General features: G+C 42.5%; 1 protein-coding gene across 1 annotated transcript in view; it reads left to right on the top strand.

Annotated features, from left to right (window-relative positions):
• The window catches only part of LOC142784685 (ATP-binding cassette sub-family C member 2-like), a 74,308-nt gene that overhangs the window by 31,405 nt on the left and 21,946 nt on the right, over positions 1-20,957 (top strand). The window contains exons 7-13 of the mRNA XM_075883165.1: positions 1,668-1,835; positions 4,212-4,396; positions 11,706-11,781; positions 12,394-12,601; positions 13,386-13,696; positions 15,315-15,647; positions 19,447-19,551. Of these exons, the coding sequence (XP_075739280.1) occupies positions 1,668-1,835; positions 4,212-4,396; positions 11,706-11,781; positions 12,394-12,601; positions 13,386-13,696; positions 15,315-15,647; positions 19,447-19,551 (1,386 nt within the window). The remainder of the gene's footprint in view (positions 1-1,667; positions 1,836-4,211; positions 4,397-11,705; positions 11,782-12,393; positions 12,602-13,385; positions 13,697-15,314; positions 15,648-19,446; positions 19,552-20,957) is intronic.

Below are 20,957 nucleotides of genomic sequence, written 5' to 3'. Positions count from 1 at the left end.
ACCTAGAATGGACGACCCCATCCGCAGCGCCCACCTATGTTGCTCAGAAGTCAGCGTTTATACGCGTGCGATTGTCAAATAAAAAGGAATTAGTGTGCATATCTGAGGCGTCAAAACTACACGTATATATTCTGCATGTTCGTCTTTTACTAGAAAAGGCATACATAGGTAATTCTAAGGACCGTAGAGCGTATCATGCTGCGCTGACAATGCAACGCTTTCACGGAAAGGCGAGTGTTTCCAATGCTTTGCTAAGAAGACGCGGTGTTGGCCCCTACCCGTCGCCTTGCATTCCACACCTCAACAAAGCGCGTGTCTCTGAGACGGGCATGCTTGCCCGTCTCAGAGACACGCGCTTTGTTTTCCAAAAAAAAAACTGCCAGATGGCGCTCATGTCTCACGAGTGAAGTGACTTGATGCGCTCGTTCGCCTCCGCTGCACGCTCGAGGCACTCTAACACAGCGCTTCCGAAATACCATTCACCACTTTTCTTCCGCAGAACATCAAATAAATGTTTTTTTCACTCTCTCCACATGCAAGACTATGGTCTTTCGACGACATTTGCAGTATACATGCAGATACGGGGCCATGTTTGCATGAGAAACGCGGAGCACAATTCAACCTGCTTGCCAATCAGCACGTGACCTTCCAGTTTGTTTCTATCGCGTTATTTTGTACACCTTTGCGGCCTTTGAATGCGCCCTATGAATGTTCACCTTTGAATGTGCAGAAAGAGAGTACGGTTAAAAGGTTCGCTTCGGCAATCAACCTTGCTTAGTTTTTGATGCAATCATTAGGTTATCCGCGACGCTTGGATTGTCATACCACAAAACAAATACTTATTGTTGAGAGGTTAAAATTCAAAATTTAGAATATGATTACGAGCGCTACCTTAGTAGAGGCCTTCCGAGATTTCGAGCACTGATGGTTATTTATGTGCGCCTCTATTTAAGTACACGCACACATGAAATACATCTGCTGTACCTACATGAAATACACCGCTCGGGCGTGAAGAATTGCGACTACGTCAAAATACGGGTGGTATCTCTAAACAGTTATTCTCGGTGTTTCACAGCCCGAAAACTCCAATATGTTTTTGAGAGACACCGCCGTGAAAGGCTCCCGAAACTTAGACAACTTGGTGCCTAAATTCACGTGGCTCAAGCCGGAATCTGATCACGTGAGCTTCGGGCCAGCACTCGCCATAAAAAAAGCTCTAATAATTAGGGACAAAATGCGGTAGACTGAACTTTATTTATAGCCCCAAAAACGAGTCTCCACTTTGGTGTTTGGAGAGTGGTATTCACGTACTCGAAGTCTGTGAAAAACTTCGCCGGGGCACTTATACTCGGAAAATAATAAACTGTTTTACTGCAGTGTGTCCCCAGCATTCCGCGTACGCAAATTTTTGTGTTGCTTTCTATTCTCTGTAAGTGCAGCTGGGAGTACAAAAGAACACAAGAGCGTGCGTATACGCTGTAGGTTGGAGGTCACCAAAAATTAAACTCTTTAAGTTATTGATATCATTTTCTCTGGTCGCAAACTGCATGAACAAAACGAGCCAGCCTGGGGAATAGTCTGCACCAGACAGACCTTCAAAGTATTGCGACTTGTTCTATGATGTCACTTTTATGGTGACGCTGATAACAAAGCTTGTTTTATCGCAGGGTGAAATGCTGAGTGGAGGCCAAAGGCAACGAGTAGCATTAGCCCGAGCTGTGTACTCAAGGAGCGACATTTGTCTCCTGGATGATCCCACCAGCTCTCAAGACCCCCACGTCACTCATAATATCCTTGAGCACGTGATTGGGCCGCATGGTCTGTTGGGGAGAAAGGTGACAGTGCCTTAAATGCGAAGCATTTCTTAGACAAGTTCGGCGAGTTTGACCGTATCTATCTATCTATCTATCTATCTATCTATCTATCCATGTATCTATCTATCTATCCATCTATCTATCTGTCTATCTATCTATCTATCTATCTATCTATCTATCTATCTATCTATCTATCTATCTATCTATCTATCTATCTATCTATCTATCTAGCCGCTCACGCCTTTTTGCTCTCCTGGCCGTTTCGATAATGGTATCTGCACCAAAATTGGTATTTCATAACATGAGGATATGACGAGCATAACTGACAAGTTATAACATAAAAATCATGAATGTGCATCAAGAAATTCTGTATATACCTTTCATGGTCTTACTGCCCTAGCGTAGGTTTTGTTCACATGACATTTAGCAAAAGTGGTGTTATGACATGACTGCATGGCGAACATAAGTGACAGAACCTAACGTGGAAATCGTCACATGCAGGTCATGTAAGTTATGACTACACGCCATCTCATGGTGCACTAGCCGTCATTTCGCTAGCTTCATATGTACAAATTTGGTACTATTGGACGTGAATGAATGACGAAGGTATATGACAGGGGCAAAAATGATAATCATGATATGCATGTTTTGTAAGAACGCGAATACATGCCACACTCATGATGCGCTCGTGGCCGTTTCACGAGCGTCCCGTATACCAATATCTTTATTACATGACGTGAATGAACGGTGATGTAAAATTACACGTCCAAACGTGATAATCTTAACATGCGTGTCATGTAACACATGACTACATGCTGCGCTCATTGCGCGCTTGCGGCCCTTTTGCTAGCTCCACATATACCAAACTTGGTATCACATGGCGGGAGTAGACGATGAAGATAAATCGAACGTCGAAACATGATAGCCATGTAAAACGTGTCATGTAAAACATGACTACATGCTACGCTCATAGCGTGCTCGCGGTCGTTTCGCTAATGTCACGTATACCAAATTTGGTGCTACGTGAGGTGAAGTGATGACGAAACTGCACGACACGTCCAAACATGATAACCATGACATGTGCGTCATGTAATGCATGACTACATGCTACGCTTATAGCGTGCTCGCGGCCGTTTCACAAGGTTCAGATATGCAAAGTTTTGTATCACGTGACGTAAATAGATAATGAAGGTAAATAACACGTCCAAACTTGATTATCACGATATGCGAGTCATGTAACACATGGCTACATGCTACGCTTAAAGCGCGCTTGCTACCGTTTCACTAGCTTTCTATATACGAAATTCAATATTTACGTGACGTGGACAGCGACGAACACAAATGACTGCCGCAAACATAAAATACGTAATACGGAAGTGATGTAAAACATAAATTACGTCCACCTCGTAACATTGTGCTGATTTAAATTGACATATCAACCTTTCTCATTCATGCTTCGCGTACAATCGATTCCCACTGTACGTGGTATCTGCCAATTTTTTTCGTTTATCATCACCTGTTAATATCTCTAATAAAAATATTCGCACATTTTGCAACAATTCACCTCATTTTATCGAAGTTGTACTAGAGCGCTATGAGTGCTAAGCAGCTGATGTAAAAGTCACGGAGAGGCTTGAGCGCCTGACGAATGTGGCAGCCAGGGTTCATTGAAATCTAGTGGGCTCTAATAATAACTAGTGGACTGTAATGTGATTACGGTGAGCTATTGGCTATGTGGTTACAGAATAGTCGTGTCATATATGCCGCTGAGAATGATCCCGTTGAGCCGCTGATTCGTCTAAAAGGAAATAAAATGTCATCGAGAACTCAGCACCATACCCTCGAACTCACCATAAAAAACTGTAAAATCTTTGATTCGCACAAATACATTTCAAATAATGTAGCAGGCAACTTAAACATGCTGTGTAAATTGAATTTTCTGTTATGTGAAAGAGCACGCTTGCATACACCTTGCAAACATCGTGTTTAGTGCGCAAGCAATGTTGACGCCTAACATTTATTTCAAGCGCCATTGAGTTATGCCCCTATCTTTTTTTTCTATACCCACTGAACTCCTTAAGGCAATACACACGATCTTTTTTTTGTATTTCGAATGTTATCATGTTTTTTCCACGAGTAGATTACTTCATCTTATCCTCGGTTTTTACTTCGATCTATCCTCGTTCCACTCACAACGTGTAACAAACTGAAAAAAAGTCCTCCAATTATTCCATATTTAGTTGGCCAGATTCCTTGAACATTAGTGTGAGCATGGGAGTGCACAGCTAAATGAGCATTATTTGCTTTGTATTCGAATAGTATTACAGTCTGTGCATGTTTGGTCATCGCATTTTCACTCATGTGTTGAATATTCCTGTTTGTGGTCTTTTACTCCAGACACGTCTATTCGTAAGCAACAAAACGTGGCTGCCATTCTGTCTTGACCAGTGGGTGCTTATGCATAACAGGACCGCAGTGCTTTTGAAAGACCTTGGTGAGCTAAAGAAGCACCCAGGGACACCGACTGAACTGTTCAAAGCACCAAGAAGTAGACCTGTTCCTCAAGTCGTCGCAGAAGAAAAGTAAGCGTAAATGTTCGAAGTTTCCCGTGGTATTCACAATGTTCATAGACTGTCGCACCACTTAGCGGAAATCAGGAGCGTCCTCTCAAGAATGATCAGTAAACAGACGCTCCCAATGATCCCTTGTTCGGCGCTGCTAGCTGCAGTGTCAACGCGTTAGCAAGAAACAAACACAAGCCACTTTGTATGTTTTTTGAAACAGTGAATACACTGGACCGTCCGCTACACGATAAATCTGATTCCTTCTTGCGAGACGGGGAGCTTTCGAAAAAGTACGTGGCGACTCTCGCTTTTGAATATAGCCTGCAGAGTATACACAAATCAGCTTCTCGAGATTTTTCGCAGTTACTTTGAATAACTAAATGTTATCGCCTGACCAATCTAGTTAAAGCTCGCCTTATTTCACGTGCGCATACCATTCAAGGTGCTTTTGTATTGCATTAGTCCCATAACACTTATTGTACGTGGAAAGTAGCACAGGCTCGCGATTTGCGTTTATAAACCTTGGCTTACGCTGCGCCGCTTGTTTTTTTTTTACGTTCGTTGATGGATAACAGCACACTGCAAGCCCCCATTGAGAGAATGGGAAAAGAACGTATCCTACATGAATGCAGGCAGGACTTCGTCATCAAACCACTACCACACAACATGCACCGTCAGTTCTACGAACATCGACGTCGAGCTCGGGCAAACGTTCACGACAACAGCTTGTATAGTGCGGGTGCCTTCTTTGTCGGCGCAGCTGGACAAGTGCACGGCAAATATACAGCAAGCGTCATTCATCGTGGAAACCAGGTTGATTATATATCAGACTAGGACAAAGACAACACAGTGTGGAAGAAGTAGGAATTGCCCTCGACCTACGAAACACAAGGTCCGCCTTCGTTCTAACAGATTCAAAAGCAGCCTACCGAATGTTTTGTAAAGGCTACATTGGCCCGATTGTGCATCGACTTCTTAACAACTCTCGTCTTCACGTTCAGAGGCCAGATGGAAACAGCTGATATGAATACCCGGCCACTGCGGAGTTAGAGGCAATGAGCTCACCCATGCTTCAGCCCAAGAATTACTTTTCTGGACCTCCGACTCCAGAATATCGCACCCACCCTCGGCTATGCGTAAGGACCCGCTCCTAACATACACAGATATTCTAGAATATCAAAGACTCCAAAGGCGGAAACATCCGCCCCCGGGGCCAAAGCTCAGTAAAGATTCTCAGGTAGCGTGGCGTCGCCTGCAGACCTTGTCATCATCATCATCAGCCTGACTACGTCCACTGCAGGACAAAGGCGTCTCCCATGTTCCGCCAGTTACTCGGTACTGTGCTTGCTGCTGCCAATTTATACCCGCAAACTTCTTAATCTCATCTGCCCACCTAACCTTCTGTCTCCCCCTAACCCGCTTGCCTCTTCTGGGAATCCGGTCAGTTACCCTTAACGACCAGTGGTTATCCTGTCTACGCGCTACATGCCTGGCCCATGTCCATTTCTTCTTGATTTCAGCTACGATGTCCTTAACCCCCGTTTGTTCCCTAATCCACTATGCTTTCTTCTTGTCTCTTGAGGTTACACCTACCATTTTTCTTTCCATTTCTCGCTGCGTCGTCCTCAATTTAAGCTGAACCTTCTTTTTAAGTCTCCATGTTTTTCTCCGTAGCTAAAAACCGGCAAGATACAACTGTTATATACCTTCCTCTTGAGGGATAGTGGCAATCTACCTGTCATTATTTGAGAGTGCCTGCCAAAGGTGTGCCACCCCATTCTTATTCTTCTAGTTACTACAATCTCGTGGTTTGGCTCCGCGGTTATTACCTGCCCTAAGTATACATAGTCTTTTACAACTTGAAGTGCACTATTACCTATCTCGAAGCGCTGCTCTTTTCCGAGGTTCACGAAGACCAAAGAGGCCCTCGTGAGACGAGCGAAGACAGTGGCCCGTTCCAATGGAATCCCGGACAAAAGATCCCGCTCACTGACATTCCTTTCCTAGTCGCAAATAAATGTTTTATGCTCTATCTTTCTTGCTGGGTATAGGAGCGAAATGATTGCACCCTCAGATAAACGTGTTGAGTGACGCGGTGTGGGTTTTGTGCGTGGTGAATGACGCGTTGTTGGTGCTATCAAAGTCGTTTGGCGGAGAGCATTGCTCTGACTATTTTCAGCAGTGACGTTGAAATAAACCGTCTTGACGTCGAAGATATTTCACTAGGCATAGGCGGTTGTCGACGCGGTGAGAGTTACAGCGGTGATGAACAATCAGCTGCGAGCTCACGAACAGAGTGGCACTTCACGCCCCGTCTTGCGTTACTATTTTTCCACGCTCATAAGTCACTTTTATTGTATTTATGGTATAATACCCTTCAGCGAGCTGAAAATAAAAGCACACTTTTTCTTGTGCATTCAATGTATTCCAATCATAATGGATATTACAAAGTACCGCAAGCCTCCAATACGCTCGAACTCGACCAGCGAAGTGAAATAGTCAAAGCAATGAAATAATCACTTATGACTATAGTCCACGCTAACGTCTCCTGCACTTCAACGGTGCCGTCCGGACAACGTTGTTGTTCCAACAAATGGTCGCAATGTACGTTGCGAAAAGCGTACGCGTGTTGATATCCTTGTTTAGATCGCGCTGATGGAAGCTGCAACATACGAGTGCAGGGAATTGCGAACTATTAGCCTGATCATGGTTGGGACAAAAGCTCTACTTAACGGGAAGTTAAATACTTGTGTTCCGTTGAAGAAGCAGCTACTTTATGTTTACAGCGCATGTAATGACGACGGCGTTATATGTTAGAAAACCATTCCTACGTTAAACATCGGTCCTGCGCAGCCGTGACGGCGCGCTACTCGCTAGTGGCCTACTATTGCAGCAAAACTACCAGGCAGGCATGGCACTGATCTCGAAGTGCCGTTCATTTCATACGTGAATTCTAGTTCGAGCAGCTTTCTGTACCATGCACAAGATTACGCAAAGCATCGTTGATACACGGTCGATCAGCTGACACCACCACCCTTTTCACTGCGGTAAGAAATGAGGTAGCGAACATTTAGCAGTTCTTATTGGTTGGGAAAGTTCTTTGGTTAGATATACATTCATTTGATGATCAAGCCCGCAGGTCACGGGTTCGAATCCCGGCTGCGGCGGCTGCATTTCCGACGGAGGCGGAAATGTTGTAGACCCGTGTGCTCAGATTTGGGTGCACGTTAAAGAACCCCAGGTGGTCGAAATTTTTTAGCCCTCCCCTACGGCGTCTCTCATAATCATATGGTAGTTTTGCGACGTTAAACCCCACATATCAATCAATCGATCAATCAATCAATCAATCATTTGATGATCAAGAGTTCATCCGGTGAAAGCGGCACAGGGAGTACGCTCATGCGTCCTATCTTATGCGAGTCACGGGTTAATCATAATTCCACAGCCATCTTTGATTGCACGGCATGCTACTTATAGGCCATGGGCATTGCGAATACGCAAACTTATTGCGTGTTTGTGAAGACCGCTATGGCACCTGCAAGTTTTTTGTGTGATAGTGGTCTAAATCAAATCAGGTTTATTCCAAAATTACGTATATACCGCTTTAAATACAACACTGAGTTTTGATTTTACATGAAATCTTACGAACGCCTTCGTGTAATAAACGAGAAGATGCTCCGTGTGAAATTGCCTAAGCATTCGACTATTCATTGTGCCATTCTTGATGAAAAGTTGTTCAGTAGGAGCTGTTGCAGAAATGAACATTTCGACGAGACGTCTCATCTTTTCGGCAGTGTAAACCCCTGCATTCTCAGAAATTCACGTCTTTATTTTATATATCTTGAAAACTTGATCGACACCTAAACAATGTTTAACTTTCGTGGGTTTGTTAATTTTCTTGTGGCCTTTTACTTTGAAAACAAATGTCTAGGACTTCTCGAAAAAGATTTATGACAAAAACAGATAATCTACAACACCTTTCAAACAAAATCTGCCAAAGGTAGCTATCCAGATGATCAGTGACGTAATGTTCACACCCGGAAAAGCTAAGCAAGCAAATAATTTATGTCCACATGCCTATATTACGCTTACGATAGAATGTAAATGTCGCTCCTGAGGCAAGGAATATGGACACGTCATGTGCACGGAAGATTGCGGTGTTGCTACATTGAAAACGCCAAGGCATGTAAGCTAGATAAAAAGAACACATCAGAACAACACAAGCTCTGGTGCCCGTGTTGACCTTATCTCTTTTTCTGTATGTGTTTTGGAGTGCCTTTAAATCTTCTGAGGTGTACTTGCCAACTAGCTATGCATTTTGACGTTTTATTCATGCTTAGCAAACCCAGAAAACCCTCATAACGTGACTGGTAGTGATGGTCACTAATACAATTCCAAATTGCCTTGCTCGTCATATGCGTAGACTTTCTCTGCGCATATGTGGCAAAAGTTTCAACTTAGGGGTGCTAAACCTGTTATCAGATCAGGCTTGAAATAAATACTGAAATGCATATTCTGCCTCAACACCATTGACAGGATCTCAGTCGTTTCAATGAAGGTGCCTAGGATATCGGTAAGTATAAAAGGCACTAGCTGCTCCTCTTTTAATTCATTTGTTTTCACTTAAGTGAAATCGAGAAGAACACAAAATTGCGCAAAAACACACCCACGAACGTTCTTATGATGTGGGTGGCTATCATTGAGTAGCTGAAAGCAGTTAACTTGCATTTTTTTCATTTCAAATATACCGTCTTAACACCTGGCTAACGTCTGACATCTGCTTCGACGAGTCTTTTCGCTTCTGCTAAGAATGGCTTGCCACACTAGACTGGCGCTGTACAAAACATAATGAAAATTAAAAAGATGATGTTTTATGACATTAACTCTCGGGAAGAGCACTCGGGGATACTAGTATTTCGTTTTTTCTTTATTACCTGCGGCTTTGTTTTTGTAATGCTCACTGATAGTTTTAGAAATATATGCCACAATGACAGCTCATACGAATCTTGCTTTTGCTTTGCATTCCAAACACTGACCACTCTATGTCATACACCACCACGAAAATAAGGACTCCTTAATACGAGCACGTACGTCAATTTTAAACTAACATTGCATGAATGTATTTCACTATAACTTAAAAGTATCATGCAACGCTCTGAAAATGCTTAAAATAAAATTTTGGCATAAAAATATTTCACACATGAATGAAGCTGTGAAAGCTTTCACAAAATTCTTCAGGAGCAATATGTATGGAGTACTACGTTCTGCTACGTTTCTTGTATTACAGTACTTACATTTTCAAATGCAGGTCACTACAATATACAAGAGGTATGTCAAGCCAACTGTATAATTTCAAAGTTCATCTCCATTTGTGGAAGAAAACTATACACTTGAGTAGGAATTACAACCGTTTGATCGTAGGTATAATAAAACGATGGTCACTTTACAAACCCTTATTGGTGTTTAGGATTGCTCAAAGAGTTGTAGCAATACATAAGCAACTATCTGTTCAAATATTTTAATTGCCGTGAATCAAAAAAGGATTTTTTATTGGCTGTAGCGTTGCAGCCCGGTCAAAAACAGTTATGTTCCCAATATTCTCGCTGCTAGCTGGGTTCCACTACTAATTTGTATTATCATAGGAATATTTTGTTATAACAAAAGCCAACTCAATTTATGCTCAACATTTTAACGTGTGGTTACTATTCTATGTATATCACATACCTTGCTGCGCAACATTGCAGCTAGTCAGTCATCCAGTAGTAACCTGCGTTTGTGTACTGTTGACACCAGGAAGATTGAACAATATACTGTTTTGTGTTTTAGGGACGAAGCTCTTTAGCGTGTGGGTCTGTCTATCTTCCGTTGGTGCAGGTAGCCACTGGTGGCACATACCCGCTCTAGAGCCGGTATGTGCACAGGGGATGCGAGATGGGAGATGAACGCATGAACGGATGGACCAACCGACTAGCTGACGGACGGACGGATGGATGGATGGATAGATGCGCAGAGTGGTTGTGTGCCGCAAGGGATGCGAGATGGCGGTACTTTGAATTTTCACTATATGGACGAATGGACGGATGGACAGACATACTAGAAGGTGGACGGACAGATGGACGAACGCGCAGGCGTATGGTCGCACGAACGAACGGACAGACGGATGGACGCATGAACGGACTCAAGAAGGGACGCATTGACAGACGGTCGGGCGAATGCATGGACGCACGGATGGTCGCACGGACATACGGAAGCAAAATCGAACACACCGACGGAAGCATGGACGGGCTGATGGACGCTTCGCGCCACTCATCGTCATTCACTCCATGAATATGGTGTGATTTTTTCCCTATTGGTGATGCTCTAAATTGTCAAGTAATGCAACCTTTTTTGCTTGTCTTCACGCCTATGCGGGAACACGACTTCCGTATTTACTGCGGGGACGCAGTAAACTAAAATTGTTTATTCATCTTACTTGAAGCATGCAACTCTAACGCTTCGAGGGTGTCAATAAAGCTTTTGATAAAGTGTATACTCATCTTAGACCCGACCCCTTTCTCAGCTGCATTCGTAAAGACGCAGGAATTAATTGCATTGGAGGCTATTAAACTTAACACGTACCTTCGAAGGCTTCATGATAGCCGAGAAATTGATGTCATTAGGTGATATACAAATAAAAGTAGGGAGTATACCTATCTCAAAATGTCATCACTTTTAAATTATTGGCTGTGCACATCAAAATGTCATGCCGTTCTCAAAACCGTCATGAGCCTTCCTACTATAGTGAAACCATTAGGAATTCTCAGCCCTTCCAAGATGTAAGAGGGCACAAAAAGTTTGAATACCAAAAAATACATCGTCTGAACCAAATATTTCAATCTATGGTGTGAAGTTATGACGTGCTGTATTCACTTGATGCCAATGGCCCGCCGCGGGGGTCTGGTGGCTAAGATACTCGGCTGTGGACCCGCATGTCGCGAGATCAAACCCCGGCTGTTGCGGCTGCATTTACAATGCACGCGGAAATGTTGTAGGCCCGTGTGGTCAGATTTGGGTGCATGTTAAAGAATCCCTGGTGGTCCGAATTGCCGGAACCCTCCACTACGGCGTCTCTCATAATCATAAGGTAGTTTTGGGATGTTAAACCCCACATATCAATCAATAGATCACTTATAGCCAAACACCAAAGCGCAGCGTGAAAGATTACCACTTTGTACTCACCAACAGGCTGCATTGAATGAATGGTTTTCATCTTATCTCCGAGATCACTACCTGAATTGTTGTCTGAGATAGCGGGAGCATTCATGCTACGTTTTTTTTTATTCTACAGAAAGAAGCATAAGAAGACGGACATTACATTGGAGTCGAGTGCAGTTGTTAAAGAAGAGGCGCTATCAGCCAACAAAGTAATGTCTTCGTTGCTTTAAGACTACTTCGTTAAAAACAGGAAAATTCTTTAATAAGTCATTGATGGATACACTACGTGTGCTTCGAAACTAGCCATAAATGACGTGATTGACAAAAGACGGAAGGTACGCCCTGAAGTCACACATGCTTGGCGTCAGCCATCCGCGCTTTTTACTCTCACCCGCAAAATAAAACAGCCTAAAAATGTAGGTTTCGTAATTGCGAAAAAACACCCAATAATTAACTGCTTTGGAGGCTTTATAAATAAATAAAACACGGTAACAAGATATCTTCAAGTCGTAAGCAAGAGCAGCTGCATAGGCTTGGGACGTGCCACTTTCACTTATTGAACAAAAACTTCTGTCGAAATTATATCTGCAGCAGTGAAATTATTGAAACAAGTTCTCCTCGAGTTATTTATGTCTTTTACCTGATACCTGTAGAAGCTACAGAAATTTGTTGCTTGAGAACAATTTTTTCTAGGTATGGCAGTTTTTTTTTCCTGTAGAATTGCTTAGAGCATGAAAATTTCTTGCATTCTTTATTGCTATTCGTTTGGATGTCATGCACGTCATCACAGTATGCTTTTTTTTTCTTTTTTAACTATGCAGGGACTTTTCGCTATTTTAATGGCGTACATAAATTATTCGGGCCTGTGCATGGTCCTGGCATTCTTCTGCTTCGCATTTAGTGCTGCAATGACTGCCGGACAACTTCTTTGCGTCAAAGCATGGGCAGTACACAAGATACGTAAAAGTGACTCGAGCCATTCCAGCCAAGACATAATAATGTGGCTAGCGTTGACGTGCGCTGGAGATGGTAAGTGCAGGCAAGATTCATATCTCATGTCCAGTGTGTTCTGTGAATGAGCGGATGCAACGTTCCGCGCAATACGCTGAACAAAGTAGACGACAGACCACTCTCCGAGGAGAAGATCCTCACATCTTGGCTTTACGCTTTGCAAGCCAACAAAGCGACGTGGGCATTGATACTGTTCTGTTCTCTCCCAACTGTTTTTCTGTGGTGAAGCTGAAGTCTATATTGCCTCGGCTACGCCTTATCAGTAGGTTCAAAGCAAAACATATTGATATTGCTTTAATATTGACTGCGTATAATTTGATTGCTTGTAAGCGTTTGATGGCGCGCATGTGCCCGGGCAACTTTCTCGCTATTCGCTGTTTCATTACTTCCTATAGGTGTAGGGTAGCAAACCAATTGTGCTTCTAGTTGACCTCCTTGCCTGTCCTTCTTACTCTTACTTCATATCTAAAGGCCTACTAATGTCAATTCAGCATGAATGTCCGCAGTACGCCATTGAAGAGGCGCATGATATGATAAACTTACCCATGCGATTTGTCAACTCAGATGTAATGACTGAGGCAGAAATTTACGATATTATATGTAACATTTCGTATACACTGGTGGATTTTGCAAAATTCTATCAGAAGTACGGATACTATGTCATGAATTAATAAAAGTAGGTGTCTTTCATGAATTTATTTTAAGCAAACATTTTATGATCAACATTTTATAGATTGCGTTGCAAGTTGTTGCACTTTTACCTGCAATTCAATGCGTCATAACGTCTTCTTACGCTACGCAGTACTCTTCCGACTGGTCGCTGGAATTTCGTTCGCTCGTGGCACGCGACACCTCTCAATCCGCCTTCACGACAAGATGATACGACACGTCGCCAACAGCCCGCTGTCGTTTTTCGACGCCACCCCGCGAGGTAGAATAATGAACCGTTTTTCGGTGGACCTGGAAATGAACGACAGCCGGGCATTCGTCGCAATGAAACAGTTTTACCTGACGCTCTTTGCAGTGGTAGCGCGGCTTGCCGTCATTGGAACGCAGGCGCTCAATGTTTGCATTCTGGCCTGTGGTGTTGAGATTGTGCTCATCTTCATTATGGTAAGTCCACTTTACTTCATTTATACCTTATTGAGACATATACCTGCTGAGTATCGAGCCCTTCGTAGCTTGTCTTCCCTTATTTCTGTAGTCAATCTTTCTTGTGATTCAGTAGTAGATGAAATCGCTCTTCTGCTGAGTAAGGAGGAAATTCATGAACAAGTTGCTACGCAATTTGACAGCGAACAAGCTCGACGAACAGAGTAAATATAGTATGACATGAATACTTCTAAACAAAGGAAGAAAACAGAAGAAAGCAAGTATAAAATGAAGTAATGTATAAAAATAGCAAATAAAAGCAAAATGCCACAGTGCCCTTTCAAATAAGGCTGCCGTTTCCGCAGGCCATATCAATGAGCCTTCAAAAAAACACAGCCACAAACGACTATATTTCATTCCATTTTGATTCTTTGAATGATCCAGTGGGGTTAATAGATAAATTTTGGGCTTGTAGTCATTGTGACCCAATATAACAATTCAACTGAATGGGCGCGTTAGGCAAGTATATTTAATGACTTTTGTCGGAGACAGTACCCCGAGAAGACCATTACAATGAGTAGCTGCTCTGACGAAAACGGGAGCGGAAAATATACTTCATCATGCCAAGTTCAGTGAGTGTCTTGTACACAGCCTGTGCAATCAGATATGTTAGATGAACATATACGGTAAGTAATGAGATTATGTGCAAAGTCTTAAACATTGTGCAAGAGAATCGATCACATCGTACGCATGAAAAAAGACAAGGCAACGAGTTACATTGGGCTTCGAGGGATAAAATTGTGACGTGTGAATACTAAGCATCACTATGTGTAGTGGTATCTTTAATACCCTCGGAAATGTTTTTGTAAGCCCCGTTTCCCGCAGGTTTTAGATAGGGGATAAGAATTTTTTATAGATGACAGTAGGCAAACACTTTCACACATCAAGCAGCGTTGCGAGCAACTTGTATCTGTCAACTCAATGTTTCGGTTGCTGATAGGGTGATGTTAACATCTAATGTATGTGTTCTAAGGCATAATATTTGGTATGGTGATATTACCACCCGTTCGAGTTGTTGCTGATATGAGGGCTTGGTAAATAAATTGTAAAGGAAATAAAGTCTATACTCATGAGCCTTGCATTTGCTACTGTTAGTGCTTAGGCTTTCACTTGCTGCTGTTTGATTGATTGATTTGTGGGGTTTAACGTCCCAAAACCACTATTTGATTATGAAAGACGCCGTAGTGGAAGGCTCCGGAAATTTCGACCACCTGGAGTTCTTTAACGTGCACCCAATTCTGAGTACACGGGCCTACAACATTTCCGCTTCCATCGAAAATGCAGCCGCCACAGCCGGGATTCGATCCCGCGACCTGCGGGTCAGCAGCCGAGTACCTTAGCCACTAGACCACCATGGCGGGGTTTGCTGCTGTTTGCCAACATTACTATTCAAAAACGCACTTTAGGGTGTTCTGGAAGTCTTGTGTGGCCAGATATATGACCAATCGATAGGCAAGCTGCACAGCCATCAGCAACAATGTGTACATTTGAAGCGTAAACAAGCGGTAGCCATTGTACAAGGAGTCATTTTCAGCAATTTTACCACAATATAAAGGTATTTCCATTTGCACGATTGCAGCGCTACGTCATCAGGGCGACAACAATCAGCAGGCAGTACGAGAGCACACGATTATCGATGGTGCTGCAGCAACTGACAGAGACACTCGACTCTGTTGGAATGATTAGATGCTTTCGAGTCATGGAAAAGTTTTGTGCCCGGTACAGGCGACTCATGAATGACTACTTCGAAGCCTTCAACACCTTTACTCTTTCCTACTCCTTCACCCGACTGATTGTGACCGTCTTCGGTGTGCTTGTCATTCTTCTCACTATAGTCATTGTGGTGGTGCCAAGCCGAGGCAACGAGGAAGCTGCAGCTTCGGTTGGTCTGTCTTTTCTTTCGGCCTTGACGGTACGTTCTGCAAATACTTTTTGTGAGAGAGACAACAGCCTTGTCTGTCAGTATGAAAGATAATTTCGTAGAAAGCTCTATGCTGTGCTAAGTGGTGTTTTAGTAGTTGGATAGCAGATACTTGGCGCTCAAATGAGTACTCTAAAATTATGCGAAAGTTGGCTGTAGCTTCGTCTGGCCTGATTCCTCGCCGAGCTACTTGAACAATGCTTACAATTTGCAAAATCAGCCTTTCGTGTTGACGTTTGTGCGGAATTTCGCTGCCGCTACAAAACTGCGATAGTCACTACTACACCTTGGTAATGTAAAAATGCAAGCCATGGACCCCGTGGATATATGAAACAACAAAGGTTGAAAATGTTTTCCTATACAAATGTTGTAGACGTTTGAACGTCACGCAGACTGTCATACAAACGTCTTTCGAAACAACAGAAATAAGATGAGCAGTTTCATAGTTCCCTATTCCATGCACGCTGCCGTTTAAATTGCGTAAAATTATAATACGCCCATAACAATTAAGTGAACATGAGGCTTTTGCTATTCATGGTTTATATTTGTTCTTTTGATACAGCGTCTACATTCGTTTAGAGTATTTGCATTATACTGACCCTCAAACTCATACAGTCCCGTTGTCACCAGGGGTTTGGATTGACTCCACGGCTCCCGAAGACAAGCAGCTGAATTGTTTCTGAATGCACAACACGCAACACTGATTACATTGTCAAAACAATATTACGCTGCATCATTCGCACATGCTGCGTACAAAGGGTAAAACAACATTGTAATGGTCCACAAAGTATTGCACTCGGCTTGTTGTTGCGTCATTTGTAATTCAATGTTCATAATTCCTAAACAAATGTAAAACGTAGGTTCAGTTAGATAGCGTAAGCACTTCTAACATTATATCGGTGGTATGTATTCCAACAACGAGCGAAAGTCCACTTTGCCTAGCTCTAGAGAATATGTACAACCTTTCTCACGCTATTAAAGAATCTTCAAAGCCCCAAAATATTTTCAACAAAACACAACACATGGGTTTCATTAGCTCAAAAGACGTCGTATCAAAAATATAGATGAGTGTTTTACATGTATTCCCTGCGGCGTCGTCAATAAAGACATATACAGCGCCATGCCTGACAATCTTGCATCATGCATATCCGAAATTAAGAGGTGCGCATGTCGCTTACTCCGCAAGCTATTGACAGTGTAGGCCATCTGGAGAAAAGTACAAGCCACTGTCCCCATGGTGAAGCCCACAGTCGACCTCTTCTTTAAGTCAAGTCAATATCCTTGACGATGTGGCGCACACCCACGCTGAGAAATTAGCCAAGGACCAGATAGTTTTTATGAATTACTTTCTTATTAACAGGTTAAGATTATTCTATTTACGAAAAAGAAAACGAAAAAATCAACAGGCATAACTCGATAGTATAATAGTAAATAATCTGTACTGTAACGCAATGAAGTGGTGCATTTCATTTAAAGTCAATTTGGAAAAGTAATATTTACCGAAGAATTATTTCAACACTTCAACGTCTTTGAACCTTTGACGAACTTCCGCAATGCGTTAACAATGTTCCCGTCGCTTTGGCCAAGAGACAAGGCCTAAAAGAAAGCATATTTTGCGCATTTAAATCTATTGCGAGAAGGTGGCAAATGTAACCTAAAGTGTTTTGGCTTAAGGCAGAGAATCCATTACAAGAAATGAGGTAGTGTTCTTTACTCGAACACGAAAATCGCCATGATGATGATACTGCCGCTTCTTGTCGGCAACACAGCTTCCTACAGGCCGAAGGCACTTAAGACTTTCAGGAAAATAGGAAGTAGGGTATGTCACAAAATACGTCGCTATAATCCAGGATGCGATATAATGTACCACAGTGGCCATTTATATATTTCCCGCACTCACACAGAACGACTTATGTCGGATGGGTTTTTTTTTTCTTCCGTGGTGAAACAACGCATTTCGACAATAAATAAGTAGGCGATAGTGTTACGTCCAAGTGAATTTTTTATATCTAAAACATAGACTTCACTAACAACATAGATTGAGAATAAATATGTAACGTTAACTTGGGAACTGTATTATGAATAGAAACGCAGCCCCGGGAAACTAAAACCTAATGAAAGGAATACAAGTGCTCTTCTTGTAATTTCGCCTATTTACACAATACTTCTACTTTTAATGATTTTAACGAGGCAATGTTTTATAAGAAATGTTTCCAATTATTGTGTGTAGCTTTATCATCACGCAACACATACCTCTTCGCAACTGCTCGATGGCTTTTTGGGAAGACGTCAAGCAATTACATTGCGTGGTGAAAAAACACTTGAAACATAGGCTATACAAGTTTGAGCAGTGCATTAGTGCTCAGAGTTGCCAGTGCCGCCTATAACGAAGGAGTTAGGGCTTTTGTTTTCTAGAAGTCACTTATAAAACTTTCCAGTCGCTTGCCGCGTTTTTTAACATGAGCGTTTTTCTATGGTGGGGTCCACCAAGACTTGGGTGACGTATTTCCGTCACGAATCTGACGTCTAAAATACACATGATCAAAAGTCAAAGAAAAAAGGGCCGTCAACAAAAGTCAAACATGTAACGTCTTGGTCCGCGACCACAGATGCCTGCGCCATGTATACATGCTCAGTAAGCTTTACAAACAAGGCTTTTATATCTACCATTACGTTGTCTCAGTACTCTTGGTAAAGTGCAGTAATGCGTGAAGACCGTGACATTCCCGAAGAGTTCCTTCAAAGCGTCGCTTCTACGCGTCCGTCTAGTTCAGGACAGATGGAATGAGGAAAGTGTAATTTTGTCGAAGCATTACCACATCGCCAGACGGAGAGAATACCTCCAGTGTAAACCTCGCTTATAACGTGCATCTCTACCGAAAAATTGGCAGATCACATGCACAATGGGAAATATGCAAAGCACTATTGATGAAAGTTGATAGGCCACTCTAAATTCAGCACAACGTTACGACGTGCATGTGAAATACTGGCTGCATGGCGTAACACACTCAAAAAAACAAAACATTATTCCCTAACGCTGAGCTCTCATGTGCGAAATGCCGTTATGAACGCTACGCAATGCATTCGCATTTCCTCAAGAATCCCTTCGGGGAGGGGGAGACATTTTTTAAGCTTATGTGCATTTTTATACCAAATGTACTTATTGCAGGGATCCTAGCGCTCATCAATGAGCCTGAATCAATTACCTTTCCCATAATTGTCAATTACTTTGACCAGTTACTCTTGCCCAGGGTTCGCGTGCCAAGGGTCAACGAAGCGCCTCCCCATGCCCCATCAAGTCAACCTATGGGGCCGATTTACTGATCCCCCTTTTCACTTGACGGGTAAGAGAGCACCCTGACCACCCTGTACGCACGCCTACGTATGCCTGTTGCGTCCAAACATACAATGAGGGAATCTTCAAGTAACGTTAATAATGATTCGTTTTCTTCTACCAAATTGAGGCTATACTGGAGACAGTTCTTAAAACAGCTATGTGCTTTCGGGCATAGTTGCGTATACTTTCGCTGCAAAAAACAATTAGGTGATTGTTTAAACTCTCTCTCACACGTAGTTGAGTAACATTTTTACGAGTTAAAAGTATTTTCAAAAGTGAGAAATTGCCATCTGCATTTTACGACTTCTTTTGTGATGAGCATTCTTTTGTTTGCTCGGTGGCATTTGGTAACTCTGTTACTGTCTCTGGCGAACATCGCTGTATTATGTTATGTATAGCGCGTGTGTAATCACGGTGTTCTTTTTTTTAACTTGCAATTTTTGTTTGTTAAAGGTACCATTCGCAATGACTGGTGTATCCTTGGTCATATTTTGGGGCGTCTTATCATTTGTGGCACTAGAACGAGCACTGGTATACACGGAACTACCAGTCGAAGAGGTATGACGAGTCAACCTTGATGAATCTCATAAAATGCCAAATTAATAGCCGTCTCAGTATTACTGCGTTTATAAACTTTGCCGAGGGACAGCTGATTACAGCTCTTTCATAGTAAAGTACGCAATACACGTGGACTATTTGTCATATACACGCTTCTTCAATTGAATAGGTTACTGTGAATGCATAGCAGTGTACAATTGCTAGCAAGGAAGTTCTGTATTCTTTTAAGGGCGAAGATTCTTAAGGAGTGGGTCGGTCTTCACCTATTTGTGTGCATGTAAGTGGTAACCACGTCACAACATATACATGGAGTGGATGATGATGAGTGGGGTGAATCTATGGAGGGTTTTATCGACAAACCGTGATTCATCCACTGGCTGCGTCCGTCCGTTGTGTGTAGGTTCGACGTGCAAACTCATGAACGGACGCACGGATGGAAGCAAGAACAAACAGATAGACGGAAGCGCGGACTGACTGACCGATGCCTTGACCCACTCATCATCATTCCCTCCGTGAATATGCTGTGATTTTTTATGCTTTAGCAGAATAAACTGCAAAAAATTTATTTGAAAAGCAAAAAGACAGTTTTTTTCACGATCGTGAAGACGTTATTCATCGGTCTCTAATGTCGACTGCAGCGCTTTTTTATCTTTTGAAACTCTTGAGTTTTTTTCATATAAAAATTATCGGGAAATGTATTTATTTCGGGATAAATTTTTGTTATCGGCTGTAACAGGACGAAGTTCGGCTATTACCGAAACACATGCGATCCACGTGGTTAGGTTTATATCGCATGAAGTGCTCTACGCGTGCATAATAAACGACGGATCTAAAGTGGACGTAAGGTTTTCTTAAGCTGATCGGCCATACATGATTGAGGAGAATAAACAAATACACAATAGCGTTTGTGCTAAGCATTTGTGCAAATGCCACAACTGGGTGCAATCTACACTGACCATGCAAGAATGAACTTGAAACTTCGAGCTGAATTTATGAGAAAAATCTTAAATCTATTTCTACAAGCAATTGCTGTGAACGCTGTCTCTGATCACTGCGAGGTGAGTGCCAGAAGCTGTGCGCCTCAGAAATATAAACTTGTTGAAAGTAACAACTTGTCCGTTTTATCTTGATGTGTTCGAGAACTGCTTATGTGGGGTTTTAGACGGTAAAGAAAGTATGTCACAGCTTTTTTTGGTGCTCACAAGTGTTTACAAGCCCCTTCGTTTTCTTGTCGATGAATACCAAGGTGCAACACAGGTTTCACTGCCACGCCCTCTCTCACTTTATTTCTCTCTCTGTTTCTGCATACCTTTGGACTTCCCTGTGTCTATCCTCATTGTGGATACGCATAGTATTTTAATGTTTAAGATACTTGCGTTTTCTCTATTTCATTTATTCTTCAAGGT

Source organism: Rhipicephalus microplus, unplaced genomic scaffold, assembly GCF_043290135.1.
Source record: "Rhipicephalus microplus isolate Deutch F79 unplaced genomic scaffold, USDA_Rmic scaffold_15, whole genome shotgun sequence".
NCBI lineage: Eukaryota > Metazoa > Arthropoda > Arachnida > Ixodida > Ixodidae > Rhipicephalus > Rhipicephalus microplus.
The sequence above is the reverse complement of the archived record's forward strand: the minus strand, read 5'-3'. Positions and strand labels throughout refer to the sequence as shown.